General features: G+C 52.0%; 1 protein-coding gene across 1 annotated transcript in view; it reads left to right on the forward strand.

Moving 5' to 3' along the window:
* Positions 1-1,214: 1,214 nt before the first annotated feature.
* SAMD10 (sterile alpha motif domain containing 10) overlaps positions 1,215-23,969 on the forward strand; it is a 37,897-nt gene continuing 15,142 nt past the window's right edge. The window contains exons 1-2 of the mRNA XM_050917226.1: positions 1,215-1,726; positions 17,919-18,103. Coding sequence (XP_050773183.1) covers positions 1,636-1,726; positions 17,919-18,103 — 276 coding nt within the window. The 5' untranslated portion in view covers positions 1,215-1,635. The remainder of the gene's footprint in view (positions 1,727-17,918; positions 18,104-23,969) is intronic.

Genomic DNA, 23,969 nt, shown 5'->3' on the forward strand with positions numbered 1-23,969 from the left:
AAACTTTGGGAAGTGCCTAGGGGTCTAACCCCCTTTTTAAAAGTGCCTGAGACACTTACGGGCCTAAGTCCTGTTGATTTGAATGGATCTTATGCCATAATGAGATTGGTTTATAACCAGTATTAATAAAAGCCATGTGCTGCAGTGTAGAGCCCTATCAAGGTGCTTTATCAGTATCACTGCTTCGCAGCTGAATGCAGACTGCTCAGGAAAACACATAAAAGATAGGAACCTACATGACAGAAATGCTCAGTCCTTGCTTCTGTTACCGAGGCCTTTGTGAAATATCTCCCCCTCCCCCAGACGCTGGCAGGATTCCTTTGTTGCATTGATCAGAAGAAACTCTTCACTCCTCCTTTCACTTCATAGCACCTTGTCAAGGAGCTGCGCAAACTTCCAGGTATGTACATCCTGTACGTCTTCTTGGATCTCGAGGGAGATAACAGAGGCTTTGTGCCGTGAAGAGAACGGGAAGGGGGGTTAGTTTCCAGCACCTCTGAGGATTAAGTGCCAGTGTTTTGCCCGGCTATGCTATGCTTTGCCATGCAGCGCAGCAGGATGATTGGTTTTCACACACCCCCCCCCCCATGCTTGATGGGGTAGAAATATTTTGTTTGTATCTCCCTGCCTGCCTCTCCCGCAGTCCTTTGGGCACGCCCCCCTTGCCAAGCGCTCATTGACGGGTAACTGACTGGGCTTCCCTAATGCTATGCAAATTAGCAGGTGGCCTGGCAGGCCAGCCCCTCGCAGGACGCTGCCGCCAAGGTCCTGTCCAGCCCAGGTGAAATCGTGTGCGGAGGGGAAGCGGGTGTGTCTCTTCCCTGCTCCCTGGGAGGATACCTGGGGCTCGGTGTTGCCGCTGGTGCCCGGAGGGGGTCGGTCGGAGAAGGCGGCGCACGAGAGGGGGCTAATCGGCTGGAAACGGAGCCGCTTTCCCTTGTCCGCCTGCATCAAGCGCAGAGCCAGGATGAAACCAGCCGCGGCGGCGGCGGCGGCACATGTGGCGGAGTGAAACCCACCAGCGCCCTGCAGGGCGAGCGAGGGAAGGGAGCGCACAGCCGCAGAGGAGATCCGCCAGACCACTGCACCGCACCCCGGGGGGATGGGCGGGCCCCGGCGCTCCAGCGGGAGGGAGACCCGGCCGGGCGGCCCCCTGACCTCTCCGGAACGGAGCCCGCGGACTCTGCAACCAGCTGTTGACGGACCGGCAAGCTCAGAGGGAGGGCGGCTGCCTGGAGACTGACTGGCTCCCGCCGCCAGGCTGCTCCCCGAGCCGGATCGGCCAAGCAGACGGGGCCGGGGGCGGCTGGGACATCGTCCTGGTGACCTTGCTGGCATGCGGGCGCCTGTGCATCCTCCCTCCAGCCAGCCGCGTCGGGGGGCTCTCAGCCCGGGGACACACAGGCCAGGCAGCCGGGCAGCGACCGGGGCCGGGCAGGCGGATTCATAGCCCCCGAAGTGGGATCCCCCGGGGGCAGGGGCGAGCAGGGGAGAAGCCAGCGCCTGGCTGGATGCACACACGCCCCGAGGGAGGCGGCCGTGGTGGACCCGGGGCAGCCGAGCCGGAGGAGCCGGGCTAGGTCCTCCTCCTCCCCCAGCACGGTTCTCCTTCTCCCGCGAGGAGCCGGGCGCCTGATGTTCGCCGACCTCCGAGCCAAGCTCAGCCCCCCGAGAGGCCGAGATGGGGCTCTGAAAATGAACTGCGGCGACCCGAAAGAGATGGAAGGTAAAGGGCGGGGGGGGGGGGGCGCTGGGGATGCTCTTGCTCTCTTCCCAAGCCACACGCGCCGCTTGCTAGGGGCGAGGGGGGCAGACCCCGGGCTGGCTCTGGCTCTCCCTCTCCGTGGGAGGTACCAGGTGGAGGGAGGTTCTCGAGCTTTCAGCCTGGGGTCCCCCCCACTCCTTTATCTGAGCCGCCAGAACTTGCAGGCAGCGATCCCTGCGCTGCAGAGCCCCAGCGGAGCGAGCTGGGGGGCGGGGTGTCTTGAGCCCCTTCCCCTCCTGCGTCTGCAAGGCGCCCTGGGGAGGCAGGATGAGACGGGGCGGGAGGTGGAGGCAGGTGGGCGCCTGGCCCGTGTGCTGAGCAGGGAAGTGAGTGCCAGGGAGGGGCTGCGGCTTTGCTTAGGGTGCCGGACCCGCTTTGTTTGGGGCTGGACCCCTCGGGGCGAGGCGGGTCAGATGGAGACGCTCGTGTTCGCTAGAGCGATACGACCCGGGAGGAGACTTCAGTCACCTGGGGGTAGAAGGCCAAGGAGCGAAGCAATTGTCTCGCCTCGGTGCAGTGGGCTGGAAGGGCTCGCAGAGGAGAGCCCCAGGGGCCGGTTTCTATGCACTGTGGGCTGTGGATGCCCCCCGGCTCCGCTCTCACATCCAGGCGGGGCAGTTTCCAGGAGCCGCCCTATGCCCCTGTGCTAAAAGTTTGCTTCCCGTGAACAGCCCCGAGGGGAATGTGGCAGCTTTAGCTAACATCTGCTCTCCTTTGTCTGGGCACGTCTGGCTGTTCGAGTCAGGCTTGTCCAGGGCATCTTCCACCTTCTGTCCCCATCTCTGCTACTCCCCCTGGCTGGCTGGGCATCCTTAAGACAATTCACCCCTCTGTGATGATACTTCCCTCACTCCCAGGGTGTTGTGAAGCTAGAGGAATGTTTGTAAAGTGCTTTGAAATCCCCAGATGAAAGGTCCCTGTAAGTGCCAGGTATTATTTAGGACTCCATGCAAACCCAGCGGACAAAGGCTGTTCTTTCAAAAGACTTTGATCCAGAGTCTAGATCAGCCCTCCCTAATGCAGCAGCCTAATCATTGACTTCAGGCAAGGAAGGAACAAGACCTCCAGGTTAAATCCTGACACATACTGAGCACTAGCAACTCCCATGGTCCTGAGCGCCTGGCCGCATGTGACCCTCAGTGACTAGATTTTCTGTAGCTTTGTTCTGGGTGGAATGAAACACCAATGTTCCTATCTAATTGTCAGGGCCTTTGAAATAGTATCTGTCCCAGACATATACAGATACATTGTCACTCAAAACCAGCACATCCTGGTAGTGCTTATCTCCGCTTGGTATGCCCTCAGCCTCGCTGGGTGCCTTCTAGTTCTGGCCTGGTGGGAAATCTGAAATTTGCAGCTAAATCAAACGGTTCTATTTTAGCAATAACTTTCGGCTGGATTGCACTCCGGTCACTTACAGGAACAGGCCCATTCTCTTTTGTCCCTGTCACTCCTTGCACTTCACCTGGCTCCTAGCTTTAATTTTCTAACCAAAGCTGGGAATTCAGTGCAGGAAACAGGTGCAGTTTGGTTTTTTTGCTCTCTTCTTTCTTCACCCTCAAATGAAATAGCAGGAAGAGGCATCGACCTGATCTCTCAATGTAAATTAATTTTAACATAACAAAATAATATTGACAATGTAACTATTCAATGAGAGAGCTTTAGAGGAAAACAGTTTGGAATATTGGGATTAGCATAATCCAAGGTCCTGATACACCCTTAATGGGCCAAATGTGGCCATAGTGTAATGTCATTGACAATAGAAATGCATTGGTTCATTGGTGTCAAGCCGCCCCTTTAAAAGCATGTAATTTCCCTGAAGCCAATGGGGATCTCTGGATACAACGGAGGGTAGGATATGAGCCATATGTTGCACTGAAGCTTGGGCTGGGGGAAGGCCATGTCATAATTTGGCGGGTCAATGATCCGATGTGCTATGAACCACTCTTCTCAGCGGAGCCATGTCGCTCACACCCCAGTGCCCAGGAATCTCTTCCAGAGGCTCGAGTGGAACTCTCCATCCTTTACAGCATTCTAAGATCAGCTGAAGGGGAAAAGTAAAATAACACAAAGGCCAATTTATTTTGTGGTTCACATGGTCAAAGTCCAGGCAGGACCTCTGGTGACCCATTCCATGAGTGAACGATGTGATTTATTCACCAGTCCTAGGAAGCCCCAGAAGAACCTTAATTTGTTTTTTTTTCTTTTCCTGCTACAAGAAATGAAGGAAATGCAATGAGCCTCTAGTTAATCTGAACCACAAATCCATCTTCTGGATTGCAGGCTAGTTTCTTGCACCATTAGGTGCTAAATGTCTCTTTACCATGGGGAAGTTGGAAATGCAGCAAAATGACAAACGGATTTTGTTTGTCATAAAGCACACTTCTCTAAGGCACCGTCTGAAGCTTAGCATTTCTGCTACTGGGTATAATCTATTGTAGGTACTTAAGTGAGCCCCATCTCCATAGCATCTGTGCACATCACAGTCTTTACTCCTCACAGCCCCCAACGAGATGAAAGTGCTATTATCCCCAGATGGGGAACTGAGGCATCAAAAGACTAAGTGATTTGCCCAAAGTCATAGAGGATGGTGTGACCTAGCAGGAACTGATCCCAAGTCTCCCATAGCCTGCCTAGCATGCTGACTACTGGACCCATCCTTCTTCTCTGAGGAAGTTCAAGATTTTGGGGCCCACATTTCCCGAAATTGTGTGTGAAAGGGACATTTGTGCACTCGTAACTTGCACATGCACGTATCACTGCACACAGCCGCAGTAGCTGCACACAAAGCAGATGCAAAGGCTGTGCCTTTGTGTTTTGTATGCGTTTGAATTAATTGCTTTGGGCTTTTTTTTAATTTAAAAAAATAAGAGACTCTGAAATAAGTTTTATGGCCCCATATTTAGGCCCCTTATTGATGTTTGTCCCAGTCTGTAAACCCCCGAGAAGTCTGGCACAGTTCATAAGGATTGGCAACTGAGAGAGGAAACAGGTGCATCAAAGGGGTTATCTCTGGAGGTAAAGGGAAGATTGAAATAGCAGGAGTGTCGCAGGACAAGACTGAGGTGCACTGGATATGGACTAGCAGGGCTGCAGTGCATGTAGGAATTAGCTGCCTTTCTCCGGGTATTACCTCTTCCTTTTCATGAACAGCAAAATCACTCACACATTTTAAATGGAGCTTATTTTCCTGAGGCAAAATTCACCTCTCTAACTTGTGTGCTGACTTCTACTTTTCTAGATCTGCATAGGGAGAGCTGGATCCCTACCGAGATCTGCCATTTTTATTTTGCACTTAAAAGGCCCCTATTGAATTCCCATAGTATCTGAGTGTCTCTAATCTTTCAAGTATTTATCCTCACAACAGCCCTGGGAGGTCAGGCAGACAGGGCCACTTTATATCTGGGGATCTGAGGCTAAATGATTTATCCCACGTCACATAGGAAATCTGTGGCAGAGCAGGGAACTGAACCTGGGACTTTCCAGATATGTCTACATTGAATAAGACACCTGTGGCTGGCCTGTGTCAGCTGACTGGGCTTTAGCTGTGGGACTATAAAACTTCTGTACAGACATCTAGGCTCAGGCTGAAGTCTGGGCTCTGGGACCACTCCCTTTGCAGGGTTCCAGGGGCCCGGCGCTAGCCCAAGCCTGGATGTCTACATGCAATTTTATAGCTGAGCCCTGCAAGCCTGAGTCAGCTGATGTGGGCCAGCTGCAGGTGTTTTATTGCACTGTGGACATATCCTTAGGTCCTAGGCTAGTGGTCTAACCACTGGGAAATCCTTCCTCTTTGCCAGGTGATGGGAATCTTGCTCTTAATTTGTATGCTTTTGATATGAATTTGGCTGCTTGAAATTTCTCTCTCAAGGGGTGGTTGGTAACATCTGCAAGTGGGTTGGCAAAACTGACATATCAAGTCTGTTCCAAGCAAATTGATAGCAGCAGGTAGCAATCAAACTGTATCCGATTCAGAACACAAGGCGCTTCCTACCCTGAGACATTGCCACTGACTGTCTGTCTCATTCAGTGTTTTCAGGTCCTGGACTGAACAGTGGGATCTGTTGTGGAGGATTCAGAAATCATACATTATCCTCTCCTCCCCTGCCCACTAGTAACTGTTGTTGCATTGAACTTGTGTAACATCTATTTTTCATCAAGACATAGCTAGTGTTAAAAGTGACTGGGGGGGAGGGGGATGTTGTCTAGTGATTAGACTGGAGAGGCCAGATCAGGACTTGAATTCAGGACTCCTGTGTAGAGCTGGGTGAATTTTTTTTCTTGGAGAATAGTTAATTTACTGAAAAAGGCATTTTTTAGGTCACCAAAACTATTCATGAATTTGGATCAAGTTTGACAAATAGTTTTATGCAGGAAAAAATGGGAAGGTTTTTTTATTATTATTATTTGTCGAAAGTTCACTTTGAAATGAAACCTTTTGATTTTTCTTTTCAAAGTGTTTCATGTTGACTTTTTTGTTTCAAAACAGCATCTTGTTTCAATACTTAGCTAAATTAAGAAAGAAAGAATGAGACACCCAGAAATGATCTGAAACCAAAACTTCGCTTTGAGTTAAACAAAACATTTTGTTCAACCTGAAATGAATTTTTTCAGATTTTTTTGGTTTGGCCCCAAATTGAAAAATCAGTTATTTGCTCACCTCTAGCTGTGTAAGAGGAGTGAGCTCTATCCCACAGAGCACAGGACTGGAAGTCAGGAGGCGTGCTGGGTTCTATTCCCACCTCTGCTGCTGAACTGCTGTGAGACCCTAGGAAAATTACTTAATCTTGCTGCTTCAGCTTCCCTCTTTGTATTTAGCTCCCAAAGGTGTTGCAATATTTAATTAATATTAGTCAAGTGTTTTTTAATCTTTGGCTGGAAGCTGCTCTAGGAATGCTAAGTATTATTATGATTACAAAAAGACAATAAATCAAAGAGAATAATTTACAAGTTTTTTTTTTATTGCCGAGTTTCATTGTAGGCAAATGATTGGTTGGCTGACCCCAGGAGAGATGTTTTGAAATGGCAAGAACCCCATAAAGCGAGGAGGTGAGCTGCGGCGAAGGAACAGATCATGAGTATTATTTTTTTAGGAAAGGAAGTGTGGTGGGAAACAGGTAGGCTTGGAAGAAGCATCAACTTTCCATAGCTGAAGCCAAATGGCATTTATAGATGGGTAAGGCAGGAGAGTGAGATTGTATAGGAAGAATAGACCAGGTGAGATAAGTGTAAAGTACACGTGGGTAAGTGGAGATGCATAGGAGACAGGAACTCCTGAGCTGTCACTCCATCTCTGACATGAACTCCCTGTGTCTATGGCCTTGGACTCCTCATTTTACCTGTGAAGTGGAGCTAATAATATTTGCTTGCCTTACAAGGGTGAGGGGGCTGGGGGAGGATCCTGGGTATGTAGGTGGCCCCCAAAGCAGGGTATGTGGCCAGGTTGCAAAAGGCCCTTACAGGGCAGGAGGACTCCCCCTCCCTCTCCCCGGTGCCATATGTGAATGAAGAACTTGGCCTCTGACTGCTGCGGGCAGAGGGATTTGGGGTGAGAACGGGAGCAGCACAGGGGCAGAAGTGATCTGGTGACTGGCCTGGATGCGAGGGAGCACAGGGGACGTGGGTGTCCCATGGCACTGGGTTGGTGGAGGAGAAAGGTTATATCCCTTTGAACCCAGCTGAAGTCCCCAGGCTGAGGCTCCCTGACAGGCTGTGTCTACACTACCAACTTCTGCTGGCATAGCTGTGTCACTCAGAGGTGTGACGCCCCCATCCATCCCCCTGCCGCAGACCAGCAGAAACCCCTTTTGTAGACACAGTTATACTGGCAAAGCTCTGCTTCCAAGCTTGTTTCACTTGGGGATAGATGGATGGAATTAGCAATACCAGTAGAAGCATGGCTTGGCCAGTATAGCTGGACCTACACTAGGAGCACTTTGCTGGTGCTGTATGCCTGTGTTCCCATCCCAGCAAAGTGCTCCGAGTGTAGACACAGCCTCAGGCTCTGCCCACGGGTCCAAGACTTGACCCGGTGCTTTGGGGATAGGAAATGCGCCATAAAGAGATGCGCTAGGTCATCGGGGAGATGGGATGAGCTCCATTAATACAGGAGAGGGAGGCAGAAAGCTGAGAAGATTAAAGTCTCCTACCTTTTTCTCTCTGTGCGTTTCATACATGCCTGCTAAGTAAAGGAGCCAAAGTCTTGCAAGCAGTGAGTAAAAATGACAATTAATACTCTGTGTTTCTGTAGCGCCTTCCATCCCAGCCTCTCTCACTGCCCAGTTTGGACGAGCCCCTGCTCGGGACTAGGAGGAGGAAATGCACCTTTGCTCTTTGCGCACCTGGTCACTCCAGGTATGCCCCTGAGTGCAAGGACTGCTCCACTTTAGTGACTGCCACAGAGCTCAGCTCCTGGTGTCGTGCTGCAATGAGAAGGTCTCCCTCTGGGACAGAACGGTGCAGCTCTATGCCAATCCCCACCACAGGTGCTGGAACTAGGGGTGCTGCCGCACCCCTTGGCTTGAAGTGGTTTCCATCATATACAGAGTTTACAGTTTGGTTCAATGGCTCCAAGCACCCCCACTATACAAATTGTTCCAGCCCCCTTTCTCCCCGCCCACCCCGGGCTCCATGGTGCCAGCACGCGGTGGCCTGAACCAGTGAGGCCGCATCATGAGAGATGGGCGGAGGACTGAGATTCCGTCTCCAGGAGGATTTTGCGATTTCAGAATTCGATTTCATTCTGAGTTGGAACAAACCCTACACATGTTGAAATTCTCCATGGAAGCAAAATTGCCAAAAGAGCTGTTTGTGTGCAGATCTCTTTAAAAACTGGAAACAAAGTGGCATTTGGAAAGGAAAAATTGAAATAATCAAACTCATCTCCTCCCCTTTTGTTTTTCCTCTGAATTAAATTTTGGTGAAATCCACATGATTTTAGGAAAGCCCTTCGATGGGGGAACTGTGTTTTTTCTAATGGAAAACTGTTCCAGCCCAGCGTTACTGATTCAGCTCTACGCACAACATCCCAGAGGAGTAAAATGAAGAGTGTAACATGGGGAAACGGAGGCACGGAGATGATAAGTGACTTACACAGGCGCATTCAGCAAGCAGAACTTGGATCTCCTGTAGTTTAGCCCCGCGGCTAGCGTCGCTTTGCTAATTCTCGAATGAGTTCCGCTTTCCAAACAGCGCGGGCAGCTGGTGACCACTGAACTGTGACATACAGAATTTCCACAGGACCTTACCCTCAATTTTATTTGTCCATTTGGGTTTCCACTGCCAGCTTTGCCTCCACTGGGGAGCTGCTGAGTAGATGCACCGAACAAGGCTCCTTCCCCTCTTGGAGAACTCTTTCACCTCGGTGTATTCAAGCCCGTTAAAATCTCCACTTGACACAGGATTAGAAGGGGCGACAGGCAGATATTTAGGTCTAGTGGTAGCAGGTTAAGCCCTTTTCAGAGTAGTTTACATTCTGCGCTTCTGTGTCACTCCCTGGCCATGTAAATGAAGGAGCTTAGCGAGGGGCTGGGGGTGGGGGATAGAAGGGGGGATTATCTAAGAACAATGACATGGGGGGAGCTTTGGCTGTGCTGTCAGCAGGAGAGTGCTCTGTATAGAGAATGCCAGGGTCTTAATCCTCCTCTCTGCATTGCTGATTGGCTGGGTCGCTGCCCAGCTTGCAGAACAAGCAGAGGGCAGTGAGTGCTGCATATTGGCAGGAGGGCTGAAGCACCAATCAGCAGGAGTCAGTCAGGTATGGCAGAGGTCTTAGGGCAGAAGGGACTCCCCCGTTGCTGGCTCGCTCTCATTCATTCATCATCTTCTGAGGCTGCAGCCAGGGCTACCACCCCTTTCCCACGGCTCCGAAATACCGCGCCGTCGCGGTGCAACCCGGGAAGGCTGGGTCTGGCGAACCTGCAGTGCAAGGGCCCAGTTCCCTGTTGGTGTAAAAGGCTGGTGCTCCATTGAAGTCAGTGGAGCTCTGGTGACTTGAACCAGCAGGGAGATGTGTCTGAGACAGGAAGGGACGGGGTCATGCCTCTTTGTGTTTCTATGGGGGTGGGCAGAGGCGTCTTTGCAAACACTGGCTCTGGAGAAGTGGGCCCAGGGGCAGCCTAAGCAAAGAGAGTTATAGCCAGTTCAGAAGGAGACAAAGGTCTGGCTGATTTTTGAATTCGTTCCTTTAGGGTCATTGTAGGAGGAAATCGGTTGATGCTTTCGGTTTTGTGGCTCATCTGTGCGGATTTATTACTGTATTTACTGTAGAGTATGAGAGTCATGGATCAGGGCCCCACTGGGCTTGGCCTCGGTACTTGACTGTGCAAAGACAGGAAATCTTTTCCATTGCCACCAGTGTGACCTGGTGCCGTGGGGTCCTGAAAGGACAAGCCAGGGCTGGCTCAGGTGCTGGTCCCTTCTAGGGCTTGCTGATCTGCTTGTACCTGGAGCCCTCATGCTCTAGAAAGAATGGGCTCCAGCCCCTGCTGAGCGGCCCCTTGACTTCTGCTCCTGGGCTGCAGAACTAAGTGCTGTTGAGTAACCAGAGAGTTGAAACCCGAGGGCTGGTTGGGAGAAGGGAGCAGAAGGTTTCTAAAGAACTGCCTCCGAGCTCTGGGACAATACAACGGCTGCCTGTCTCCATTGGAGCATAAACCCGTCGGGGCACTCCGTACACTGCCTTTATTCAGAGCGCTTTCATTTTTTGCCTTTCTCCCATCTGCTGCCTGCTCTCTGACACTGTTGGCTCATCTCAGACCAGGTTTGAATACAGCAACCTGAGCTCCTGTGCGAGCCTCAGATACCATGGGGATGGATGAAGGATAATGACCTTTGGAAACAGGTCCCTGTCTTTCAGCTTCAGGCCAGGACCCCTAAAGGGGTTCTTTAACATAGCAGGACCCCTGCTCACCTGCGTACCCCTTCTGTACTACATGCCACACTAGATGCAAGTATTATGGGGGGGAGGGATAGCTCAGTGGTGCTAAACCCAGGGTTGTCAGTTCAATCCTTGAGGGGGCCATTTAGGGAACTGGGGTAAAAATCTGTCTGGGGATTGGTCCTGCTTTGAGCAGGGGGTTGGACTAGATGACTTCCTGAGGTTCCTTTCAACCCTGATATTCTATGATTATGAGAAGGGATACTAGTCCTGCTGTGGTGAAAGCTGAAGCCAGCTTCTCCTTACACTCCCAATTTTATGTATGTAAATAACACACACATTGTGGGTACGTATGTGAATATCATTACACAGTACATGAACTAAACTGGAGGGGTCCTGCAGTGGAACTGTCTGTCTTCAACAGCCTCAGGGTAACAGCAGGACCAGCTGCTAGCTAATAATGGGCTCTTTAATCTAACAGCAAAAGGTCTAACACAATCCAATGCCTGGAAGTTTAAGCTAGACAAATTCAGACTGGAAATGAGGCATACATTTTTAATGGTGAGAGTAATTAACCATGGGAGCAATATACAGAGGGTCCTGGTGGATTCTCAATCACTGACAATTTTTAAATCGAGATTGGATGTTTTTCCAAAGGGTCTGTTCTAGGAATTATTTGGGGGAACTTCTCTGGCCTGTGTTATATAGGAGGTCAGACCAGATGGTCAGCATGCTCCCTTCTGCCCTTGGAATCTATGAATTATGGTCCCATCAGCAAAGGAAGAAAGCAGCCAAACATGACATGGCTTTAGAATCTAATATCCTCCTAATGAGGGACCATAAAGACAAATGATTCTAGACCAAGCAATCCATCCGTGGGTGCATCATGTCTATTATATAATACTTTTGTTTTTAAAAGGGGAAAAACCCCCAAACTCTTGTCAATTGGCTCTTGGGTTTCTGAGGGCGGCTGGTAATCTCTATCACCCTGGCTTGGAACGTTCAGCCACCGATGGGGCTTTTACTTCTGTGACGGCCATCTTATAATGCTTAATAACCTGTGGATGAAGTCAGCATTTACATCTCTGCTTTTCTTTGAGAAAAGGTCCCCTCCCATCTGTGATGTCAAAGTCACATTACACAGCACTGGCATCAGAATGATGAAGGAGCCCTTTCCGTCTGAACCTCTGCACTTCTTCAGAACAGTCCTGTTGGCTTCTCATTGTTCCCAGTTACTGATGCCTTTGGTATTTACCTGTGACTGGCTTCTCCAGCAGGCCCCTCTTTGCAGTGGGGTGGCCTCTGTTGCTAGGCCCTTGCACTGATTTGACTTTGTTCTCTAAGTATCTACACGGCCTCTGAGCACCAGGTTTCGCTATGCAGTTGCATTTGCACGAAAGACTCCACTCCATTTGTTCTATTAAAAGAAGAAGTAATCACAAGAGAATTGTTGCAGTGGTTTACAGAGCAATAATCCCATATCCTCTCATGATCCAGGGCGTCATTGGAACCTTCATGAGGATCAGATACATTTAGCAAGCCCATTCTTAGATCAGGCCAGTTTCCCATTCCATTTTCCCTTATTCTCTTAGCTGGCTTATGTTGTAATTAATTGACGAGGGCTCTTCTCTATTTCTGAAAATTAATGAAAGGAAGATATTCCCTTTCAGATATCCATAGTCCTTTCGAGCTGTTTGGTCATTTAGTTCCTCCCTTGGGGACCAGTGTAAGATTGCTTTCCACAGTGTGTTCCCTAAAGGTTCCTTAAGTCAGATTAAAATGTCTCAGATAATGGCATTTCCACCTCATCCCTTAGGAGACCATTTCACAGCCTAATCACTCTCACTCTTAGGAAATGTTTGATATTTCTCTCTGCTGAATGTGATCCCATTACTCCTCATTCTACTCCTTGGATAGGTTTAGTTCTGTACAGCATATCATTTGAGTGAGTGGCATTTTCTTAGACTTCAGTTTCCTGTTGCACAAGGATCAATTTTTCTTTTTAAGTTAGGGATCCTATAGATATTAGCGCCCAATGGAGTGATGGTTTTCTGGAACCCTTTCATTCCTACAGTGCAGCACGTATCCTTGGAAAGGAGTTTGTCTTTGTGTGGCTTCAGATTGTTCATTGTAGTCTAAACAGTGAGATCTTAGTCCAGGGGTGGGCAAATGACTGCCCACGGGCCACATCCAGCCCACGGGACCGTCCTGCCCGGCCTCCAACCTTCTGGTTTGGGAGGCCAGCCCCCGGCCCCTCCCCTGCAGCCTCAGCTCGCTCGCTCTGCTGCGGGCACAATGCTCTGGGCGGCGGGGCTGTGAGCTTCTGGGGCAGCGCAGCTGCAGAGCCCAGCCTGACCCGGTCTCTGTGCTGCGTTGTGGTGGCAGTGGCGTGGCTGGCTCCAGTCGGGCGGCTCGGCTCTAGCGCTGCCAGGCACCGGTGCTCCAGGCAACACAGTAAGGGGGTGAGGGGGTTGGATAGAGGGCAGGGGAGTTCAGGGTGATGGTCAGGGGGTGTGGATGGTGGTCAGGGGGAAGAAAAGGGGGGTTGAATGGGGACAGGGGTACTAGGGGGCAGTCAGGAAGGAGGGGGGGTTGGATGGCGCAGCAGGCGGCAGTCAGGGGACAGGGAGAAGGGGTGGTTGGATGGGACAGAGGTCCCGGGGGGGCATCAGGAATGAGAGGAGGGGATGGATGGGGCAGCGGGGGTCCAGGGGACAGGGAGCGGGGGTGTGTGGATGGGGCAGGGGTCCCAGAGGGGCTGTCAGGGAACAAGGGGTGGGAGGGATGGGTCAGCAGTCCTGGGGGGAGGGCAGATAGGAGGTGGGGACCAGCCCTCAACCCCCTCCCCTAACCAGCCCTCCATACAATTTACAAAACCCGATGCAGCCTTCAGGCCAAAAAGTTTGCCCTCCCCTGCTTTAGTCCCTGCTTTGTGGGATCCACATGGCTTATGCCAAGCCTCCAGCCTTTTATCTAGAATAGACGAGTGTGTGACTCTTGTACTGACGCTTTATTCTTACAGAAGGATTCATTTTCTTTCCCCACAAAGAAAAAGTTTACATTTTAATTGGAACAAATGGAATAGCCCAAGCCTCTGAGCAACCGAATGGTCAATATTGAATGAGCACAGTTACTTTCCTTTCTCACCATGGCCGTGCATGTGCAAATGCTGGCATGCTCGCACATACATGTGGTTATTCACCCACACATGCAAATACACCCTTGTGTGCATGTACTCACATTACCCGTGCATGCGCACACACATGCACACGTGCCGGATGTGAATTCACACCTGCGTGTGCCCATATATATGTTCAAAGTTCACATGTGTGCATGTACTCAGAGCTGTGTAAGTGATCACACATTCACAGACACACAGGCATTTCTGTAAATGCTCTGATTGGTGTCTCATAAGGATTCGGAAGAGGAAATGGGCAGGGTCTGCTGGGCTCCATTATAATCTCAAGAAATCTCCTTTACCCTTGAATTGTTTGGGGATAGGAGGGAGTGGATGAAATTTTACCAAAGAACTCCATGGGATGGATTGACCACTTTGTTACACCAGTCCGACTCTATGGAGGCAATGGGCCAGATACTCAGCTCACATAAACTGCCAAAATGTAGCTCCTTTGAAGTCAGCGGAGGACCAACCCAGTGAATACACACTTGCATAAAACTGGTGTAGCAAATTGGTGACTCAGCCCCTTTCTGACTTGCTGGCTGGAAAATTGGTGCCAAAGCAAGCTTTGCTGGTGGTTGCACTGTGTGGGCAAATGTCTCAGGCTGCTCTGTTCATTTCATCAGAGCAAGCTGACGTAAGCAATTGTGGTTGCGGGCTGTTCGCTTCTCTTTAAAGAGAAAATAAGGGAATGGTGGGGGCAGGAAGACATTTAAACAGCATTCAGGGTATGACCCAGCCTGGCAATGGAAAGTCCCAGCTGATGCTGCATTTTTCATTCCCGTCCCGAGTCTCCTGGCGTTGTGAACAAGAGCACGAGTTAGGGGCTGAGCCAAAAAAAGAGGAATGTTTTCACTTGTATAGCACCATCAGCCAAGAATTTCAAAGCGCCTCAGCTGAGGAATCACCTCACTGGCTGCTGAAATGCAGCCAGCCTCCTCGGAGGTAGCGCGTACACTGAAATGTTGCACAACAGCTTAGGGCAGAGGGTACAGAAGAATCCGGTCGTCACTGGAAATTGCAGGTGAGGGGAGGGTGTATGTTTCAAGGAAGTAGAATATAAAAATCCATGTTGGCATTTGGCCAAAGGATCATGCTTTATGTCCCTGCTCCTAACTACCAGTGCCATGGGATCACGAGAGACCATGCGGAGTCACTCAGGCCCATCCCGAAGGCTGTGCCTTTGCAGTTTGTATTGTGACCTTCTGCTATTGTAATATCTAGATGTGACAAACTGGGAATGTTCTTAATATTGCTCTGAATACTCTGTTAGTGCCTCGGTGTCCCCTATGCAGTTCTTAATTTCTAGGTGGTGGGATAAGGGTGTGTGATTGCTGCAGAGGAAGGGGCCAGTGCACCTAAATGCCTGACACTCTTTTCTCCTAGCAACTGATGGCCTGGGCCCCTCCTCTGCAAAGATGCCCGCTGAAGGTGTTGGAGACAAAGAGATCAGGTGACCTCCTGGCCCAGGAAAGGAGCTGAGCAGAGAGGAGGGGCTGGAGGGGGTTGTGAGTCTGGAGCTGGCTGGGGACGAGGAGTGAAGTGCAGACCTGGGGGTCTGGCTCACTGACCCCCAGAATGGACCCGGCCGAGGGGTCCGGTTCGCTGTAGCTACAAGCTCTGTTTTAGACCATGATCCTGTCATCGAATAAATCTCTGTTTGATGGGCTGGTTGAGAGTCACATCTGACTGCAAAGTGGGGGTGCAGGACCCGGTGGCTTCCCCAAGACCCCGCTGGGGCGGACTCGCTGTGGGAAGCGCACGGAGGGGCAGAGGATGCTGAATGCTCCAAGGAGAGACCCAGGAGGTGAAGACGTGTGAGCTTCTTACCCTGAACAAGTCTGCTCCAAGGGAGAGGAGGCTCCCCAGAGTCCTGACTGGCTTGGTGGGGAGCAGTTCCAGAGCATCGCCCGGTGACTCCGTGACACTATGTAACAGGCAAATTCACTATGCACCCAGAGTTGGGGTACGTACAGCCCCATGCACGAGCACCCACAGACAATACACCCCTAAAGGCCATACACAGGTACCCAGAGCCAGCGCACTCTCAGACCACGCCTGCCATTCCTTCAGCCCGCAGGGCTTCAGCCTGCTGCTCACAGCCTTTCACTGGCTCAGCAGCGATGAGACACTTGAGGCTTCCCATCATGACACGGTTACCGAAATCTCTGCACGCGTTCCTCTGTCAAGTGTTTTCCTTTGAAGGAAAACTGGGCTGGGCTGTGGGAAGCGAGGGGCTGGGGGGACTGGCATCAAGTGGTTGGGGGGGGGGTTAGTAGCAGGACTGGGGTAGGGCTGGGAATGCCCACAGCGCAGACCCACTGCTTCTCAGGTCGCAGAATCTGTTGCCATGGTAACAGCAGCCATCTGAACAGACAGGATGGTTTCACAGGCGCGAGGTGGCAAGAGGCAGCACCCCCGGCCCTCGCGATCCTCCAGCAGCCAGCCAGACAACACAGGCCCGTCCTGCTCTACCCACCGGCCCCCCAGCCCTCCTCAAGTCCGGCTCTGGGAGTGGTGGGTAACAAGGGCCTGGTCATAGCACTGAGCACGGGACCCCGGGTTATACAGATCCTGTCTGGGAGTTTCAGGAGCAGAGGTGTACGGCTCTTACACACACACTCCTCTTCCTGTTCTATTTTTACTTCTTGCCCCTCTGAACTGGAACATGGTTTCCACGGATCATGCGGCCCCTGGGATGTTGCCTCCTCAGCATTTTTGGTGCTGAAGTACCCTTGGAAAAGGCACCAGGATTGCCCAGCGACGGTCCGAGACTCTGCTCCTGCCCCCTTGCGAGCCCTGGCGTGTGGGCTCCTCGCTGCAGAGCTCTCTGGCATTTCGTCAGGGTAAGGTACGTCTTTGCTGGCAGTGCCTGGACTGGAGAAGTTTTAGGGGATCCATACGGCAAAAAGGCACTCTGTCCCCTCCCCCCACACAGGAGAGCGGCATGTGTGGGGCAGGGCAGGCCAGGCCAGCCTAAAGCCAAGCCATAGCTGGAGAGTCCCGTGCACACTCAGAGCTCTACACTGCACCTGCCCCTAGGACTGGCAAGGGAAGCAGCTCTTTGCTCAACCTCCTCTTTGCTTCCCCCAGCACAGCATGGGGCCCCGCAGACCAGAAGGCCAGCGCCAACGAGTTTAAGGCACTGTAGCCTCTAAAGGGTTAACAGGTCCTAGCTGGTCACATGGCTGCTTGGGGCAAACTCCCCTCCAATAAGCCTTAATTTGCTGGAACACTAAATGTAATGGTCTTGCCTGTGTGTGGCGGTGTCAGGCCCAGGCGACCCAGTTAGCCAGCTCTGGGCTTAGGGGAGCGCTACATTAAAGCCTCCAAAATCGGCCCGTTGCAGCACCTGTGTCCAAAACGAGCGCAGCTGAGCGAGGGGCTTAGCAGCCCACGTGCCAGGGGGAAAGGGGTCTGGGGATGCACCTGGTACGCAGCTCCATAGCCAGCCCATTTCCTAACGGAGCTGGGATTTGCGGTCGGAGCTCCTGCAGCCCGTGTTTCGAGGTTCCTTATGAGCAGCTGTGGCCCCATTGGGTGTCATTGTGCATTTAAGTGCCTGTGGCCTTGTCTGCTGGCAGCCAAAGCTGGTCACTAGGAACTGGGGCTGATTTCCTGTTCCTTCACAAGAGCTGGGCTTGCTAACATGCTGCAGCTGCTCTCTATGCAGCCCACAGACAAGCTTCCTTCCTTTAGAACAGCCTCACCTGCTAAATATTGGAAAATAACCCCTGTCCTCCCAGCAAGCCCTTCTCCTGGCCACAAGCGCTGTCATAGCAACAGCCTTCTCCTGCATGGTTACTCAATGGAGTTTTGCATCTGGGACAGACTTCTGCCACTACAGCGAAGAGTAGGTAGCAGTAGTAGGTTATTCTCCACCGGAGGTGAAAGCAACACAGGCTTTGCCAATGTGGTGCACTTCCATATCCTTCCCAGCTCCTTCGGCCTCAGGGGCAGAGAAGAAGACTGGAGGATGTGGATTCGGTCCTGTCTCTTGAGCAGCAGCGCATAGTGCAATCTGGGCAGCTGTGGGAGGACACTGGTGCATGGGGTATGTTTGTTGTCTTTCTGATCTAAATCGTTCTCCTCCCCAGCCGCTGCCACTCACTTCAGCTTCTGCCGGAATCTCCTGGAGCACACAGTGTCAGCTGAAAACCTCAACTACCGTCTGCAGCGGAACACGGGCAGCAGCCTCACCTGGCATGACGGGCGGAGTCAGAGGTCAGCAGGTGGCAGGACCGTCAAGCTCCTACAGCAGCCGGGAACCGAAGGCTCACAGGTACCAGTCTGTCACAAGTGCACATCCCTCGCCTCTTATGGGACGTTAGCCATATATGTGCACTGTTGAATGGCCCTTTGGGATAGAGAGGGCCATTCCTGTACATTTCCAGCATGCTCTCCCCAATCCCCACCTCCAGCCAGTGCATGAGATGTCATAGTCCTAGGCTCTGGCTTGCTCTGATCTCCAAGCTTGTGCTCCCTTTGCCTGCCTAGCAGGGAAAGAGAAGGTCTGTTCTCCCAGACTGGTCCTGTAATGTGCTGAGCACCCTGCCAACCCATTGGGGGAGTATCTCTCCTGTGGAGCTCAGCACCTCGCAAGAGCAGGCCCTTGATTTTGCTTTACGTTCTCATGATGAGTTCATAACCTGCAGAATTTAAGAGCTGATTATTTAACGGGGACTTTAAAAAAACCCACCGTTTGGAAGGAGTAGCGGTGGGGAGTGGAACTTGCCTCTCCCCCTCCCACCGCAAGCATTGTTAATTCTCTTTTTTGCAGGGCTTTGAAGCTGAAAAGAGAAGTGGGACTTTTTTTAGGCAGACTCAGGGCTGCCCAGAGCTGGGGGAAAAAGGAGCAATTTGCCCTGGGCCCTGCAGGGACCCCCATGAGAGTTTTTCGGGGCTCCTGGAGCAGGGTCCTTCACTTGCTCCGGGGGCCCCGGAGCATTCTCATGGGGCCCGGGCCCTCAGAGCTTCTTCCACTCCAGGTCGTCGTCAGCAATTCGGCGGTGGGGAGTCCTTCTGGCGCTTTGGCAGCGGGTCCTGGGGCGGGTCTTTGGTGGCAATTCGGCGGCGGGGGGGGGGGGGTCCTTCTGAATCCTCTGGGAGGCCCTGGGCAGGCTTCACCTGCCACTGGGGTTCAGTGGCACGTGGGTGCATCAGCAGCGTGCATGCTGGTGTCCTGCACTGAGCAGGTGTGGGGACCTAGAGTGGACATGGGATCTGTGTTGTGCAGACCGTGCTGCAGCGTCCCCTTAGCAGGGGCGGCTCCAGGCCCCAGAACACCAAGCGCGTGCTTGGGGTGGCAAGCCACTGGGGACACTCTGCCGGCGCCGCGAGGGCGGCAGGCAGACTGCCTCCGGCGGCTTGCCTGCGGAGGGTCCGCTGGTCCCACGGCTTCGGCGGACCTCCCACAGGCACGACTGCAGGAGGTCCGCCGAAGCAGCGGGACCAGCGGACCCTCCGCAGGCAAACCGCCGGAGGCAGCCTGCCTGCCGTGCCTGGGGCGGCAAAATCCCTAGAGCCGCCCCTGCCCCTTAGGGTATGTTGGTAGTGCAATTGGAGGTGTGATTGCAGCTCAGGTAGACATACCCAGCCTAGCTTCCGTCTAACTAGCATGGATAAAATAGCAGTGAAGACACAGCTGCACAAGCTAGGAAGGCAAATATGTACCCAAGCTTCCAGGCCAGGTTGTACAGCCTATGCTGCCGTGTCTTCGCTGCTGTTAGTACCCATGCGAACTAGATTAGAGCTGCAATCACACACCTCCAACTGCAGTGTAGACTGACACTAAAGCCTACTTGATGCATGGCATTCAATACCTGCCTGAGCTCCAGAGTCTGGACCAAACTCCCCCACAGTCCAGGGATTTGGTTCTGGCCCCATCTCTGCAGTGACTGCCCCGGCGTTCTTTCTCCACAAAGCTGCCATGAGGCGGCCTACTGCATTTTGCTCCAGCCAGGACTGGGGTGCCTGCTGTCCTTTCATTGAAAAAGGCCTCACTAGTGTCCTGAGTGGCCTGTCGTGGAAGGAAGTCAGCAGGTGGACCCATAGGGGCACTGTATTCATTATTACTAGCTATTAACGATAAGGGACTAATCAGTGCTGCCTCATCACTGGAGTGTTTCCAAGGAGAGAGGCAAAAGGCGCTGACATCAGCAATTCAGCATCATCAGTTCTTTCATTTCCAGCACAAACTCCTGTCATGAGAGGCCGAGTTAAGGGTGCCAGAAGCATTTCGCTTCGTGTCTCCAGCTCAGCATAACTGTGTGCAAAGAGAGGACCGTGTCTCTCTGTGCTGAATGTCTCGGCCTCTGATTTAATTCTGCAGAATTAGAAACCAACCCCACCAGCTACAACCAGGCTGTAACTTCCTTTGGTGCTTGAGGACCACTGACAACCTGGAAAGCCTTGCCATTGACTTTGACTCAGACCCTAAGACAATATGCAGTACGCACATCTGGCTTTAAACTTGCAATATCTCGTTCCAGCTGCGTGTTCGTCCTGCCTCTTCCTGGCCAGGATGCAGCTGACATTTAATGTCCTTTCCCCAGTGCTCAGTACACACTGTGAGTGCCTGGGGGACAGTTCAGTGGCCCCCTCCCCTTTGTAAAATGAGTTTGGTGGGTTTCAGTCAAGTTCTGAGTTTGCCAAGTGCCCACAATCCAGTTTGTACTAATAGAGACCCACTTCCACTTGGCAGTGTTGGCAGAGAAGTCCAGGGCTGAAGGCTTGTCCATATGGCAGCTTAGTGCACAGGAAGCAGGGGTGTGGATGTGCAGCACGCTAACTGGCTGCGCGGACCCTGCTGCCATGCACTAAAAGGTCCCTGGTGCACTTTGACCCGCTGCTGCTTGAGGTGGGAGTAGGTCAACGTGCGCTAGGGAACTTTTAGTGCCCAAGAGCAGGGACCCCCCGGCTAGTCAGTGCACAGCAGATTCACACAGCCTCAGCTTGCCACATGCTACGTCTCTGTGTACATAAGACCTAGATGACCCGTGAAGATTAAACTCCCATTTCACCCTCCTGGGCAGCAGGGCTGGATCTCCATGGACGGGCAGGCCAGCATGAGGAAGCTGCCCTGCTGCCATCTGTGCTGTGCCCATCCTGTCAAACTGTGACCACTCTGTTTAGGACCCACTGCTGCATCCATGGACTCGCAGCTCCTTTCTCCTGATGTCAATGTAATTTGCTCATCAGGGACAGTCAAAGGTCTCAAGCATTGGGTGAGATCTCACCCCCTTCCATGTGGTGATTCACCTCTGGGTGCCTGAGTAGTGGTGACCCACAGACTGTCAGCTGGGGCAGTGGCTCAGTGGAGAAATGCAGCTGTGGTCAGCAAGGTCTCTTGCTAGGAGAGAGGAAAATTTAAGTGGCTACTGTCAGAAAAGGACTGGGCAGCAACTAGGGCTCCAGCCCTGCCCTGGGTGCCGCCTCTGACTTTCCTAACTCTGTCCCAAGCAGCCATCCTTGTACCCCTTCCCCTGAGCACCTGTGCAAAAGGAGGGGGAAGTGGAGCTGGGGTTGAGTCCTGGTTCACTGGGGACTAGGAAGCAAAGCTGCTGCCCCCTGTCATGCAGTCCCATCAGAAATGGGCCATGGCATCTGCTTGGCTTTTAATCCTAACTGCTCTGGAGCTTGTCTTCTCTCCTTGCGGGCTGACTCCACGTCCCCGATGCAGGCATTCAAGGTGAGAAAGATTTCAACTTTTGCTGTCCCTGCAAGCGAGAGAAGCTAATGAAGAAAAGCCTGGTGAACTGATGCAAAGCGATTTGACTGTATTCAAAACCCTTGCCTTGCAGCCCTTTCACGCGTGACCCATGGAAGGAGGACATTAAAAGGCAGATACCTTGTAGATGGTTCCTTGGTCTCTTCCCAGTAGAACAGCCTTTAAGGCAGCCTCTGCCTCAGCCCCTGAAACACCAGTGTTTGATATTCATGGCTGTGAGTTTATCAGAGGGACAGTTTAGTTCAGCCATCTGGAAGATGAGCCGTTGATTAATTACACTTCCCCATTTAGCACCTTCAGGAGCCCAGGGACTCATGCCGAGCTTCCAGCTGAGCAGAAATAACAAGAGAGAGAACCTGCAGATGAGTAGGGGTCGGATTGTGCTGTTCCCATCCTCAGAGCCTGCTTCTTTGGACCTCCACTAGAGCTTGAGGAAGTCCCGCTGTGACCTTACTGCTCAGGACTGCAGTTGCCCAGGCCAGCAGAGAGAGTCTGAAAATCACTGGGGTGGGGGAAGGAAAATTGAAAGATTCTCATCTGGAGCAAGCGAAGGAAATATTTTACAATATGCTCTGAAAGAGTTTCCAGGTGCAGGGCTGCATCTGTTTGGCTTAGCGGTCACGTTCAAGGTGTAATCTCAGCCAGTCAGGGGGAGAGGCCACTTCAGACAGCTTGCCAATTTGTGCAAACGTGCTGAACCGCCAAGAGTTCTGCATGGCTCGCTCCTGTCTGGGGAAATTGCAGGTTCCTAAGTGCCTGTTACCCCATGGGTGGGTTATTTGGATAAGTGGTGCAGTGGTCACAGCACTGTCTCTTTGTTTCATTTTAAAGAGCCATTGTTATGCTTGGGCACTTTGTTTTCCTTTTCCCATCATTGCTAGTTACTTTGATATCTGTGGGCAAATACTCATGTTCTGCATTAGAACCAGCCCTCCCCGTCCGGTGTTTAGCGGGGTATGAATAGGGGTGAACTGTAAGGACGCAAGCCGATTTTGGCTGTGATGAAGAAAGGCTCCATACAGGCACGTAACAGTCTCCGTCCTGTCCATGCTGCTGTTGAGCTCACTGGAGGATTTGCACATGTAAAATCGTAATCTGAGGAGTCCTCCATGATGGGGAAGAGACGTGCAAAGATGTGCGTGGCGCTTAAATGTGCAACTTGGTTAACACATGGAACTGAATCCTGGGTGTTTTAAATAGCATTTTGCATCTTTGCTGATTCCTGCCCCCAACGAATTCATTCTCCCAACACCCCTATGAGGGAATAAGAGTTGTGACCATGGAGAAGTTAAGTGATTTGCTCAAGGCCGCAGCAGGAATCCGAATCAGAGCGGGATTAGGACTCTGGATTCTCTGGCTCCCACTTCTGTGCTCAAACCACTGGAGCAGGCCTTCATCAGAAAATATGTTGGGTATTGGAGAGAAAATGTTAAAGCCCAAAGTCCTTCCTCTCCTTACCCACATCCCCGGAATATGAACCTTCTGAATATGTCTTGTTGCATTAGTTTCCGTGAGTCATGGGATATCTAACAGAAACTCTTTGTGACTCCTGGGCCAGATTTCTGAAGGGTCTCAAAGCGCACCCTTACGTTATGCTTGCAGTTAATGTAACTGTGCACGCAAAGTGGGTAACTGCATGTGCAAATGCCAGTTCTGGTAACTAGCATGTGCAGTTACCTAATTTGTGCTCACAAAAATCACAGTAACAGTGCGCACAAATGGGGTGTGTATTTAGGCTATTCAGTTGTTGTTCAGATTCTTTGAAAATCTTGTCCTCCTATACACACAGCCCCAACACTCATGCATGTGCCCACACGCTCCTGAGCACTAGCCCAAAATTCCCCCAAAAGATCTCAGTAGGGATTCTCTCGCCCCTTATAGCCCCTGTCTGATGTAGTGGTGTACAGAGGCCTTAAACGCCTCTAAGATGGCCAGGGGAAAATTCTCATGGTGCAGGCACCGTCGGCAGCTGATGGCTGCTCTACAGAGACCCCCCGCTGAAGCCTGATGGACAAGGCTCAGGATAGAAAGGTGCATGTTGAACCCAGGGCTATAACGCTGGGGGGATTCTGGAGCAGTGCTGTGTTGCAGAGCTGCCCTCTCCGGGGTCATTTTTGCCTTTGACTAATCCAAAATCAGGAGGAAAGAAAGGTGGCTTCCCTCACCTGCCCCTGGGCTGCGCCACTGTGTGTTATGCCACCTGGAGGCACCACGCATGATCCTGCCCCTTGAGGGCAAAGCTGCCGTTCAGCCTCATCCATCCTTGGATTCAAAATTTGCTCTTGAAAAAGCTCCACTCATCTGAGCACTCCTCATGCATCCAATTGCCAGTGCAGGAAGGGGGTGGGTTTGGGGCATTCCTACCCTGGCTATTTCCAGGATGAAACGCTGGCCACACTCCGACACCTGCAGCTGCCTG

The sequence above is a fragment of the Gopherus flavomarginatus genome, chromosome 11 (genome assembly GCF_025201925.1).
Source record: "Gopherus flavomarginatus isolate rGopFla2 chromosome 11, rGopFla2.mat.asm, whole genome shotgun sequence".
NCBI lineage: Eukaryota > Metazoa > Chordata > Testudines > Testudinidae > Gopherus > Gopherus flavomarginatus.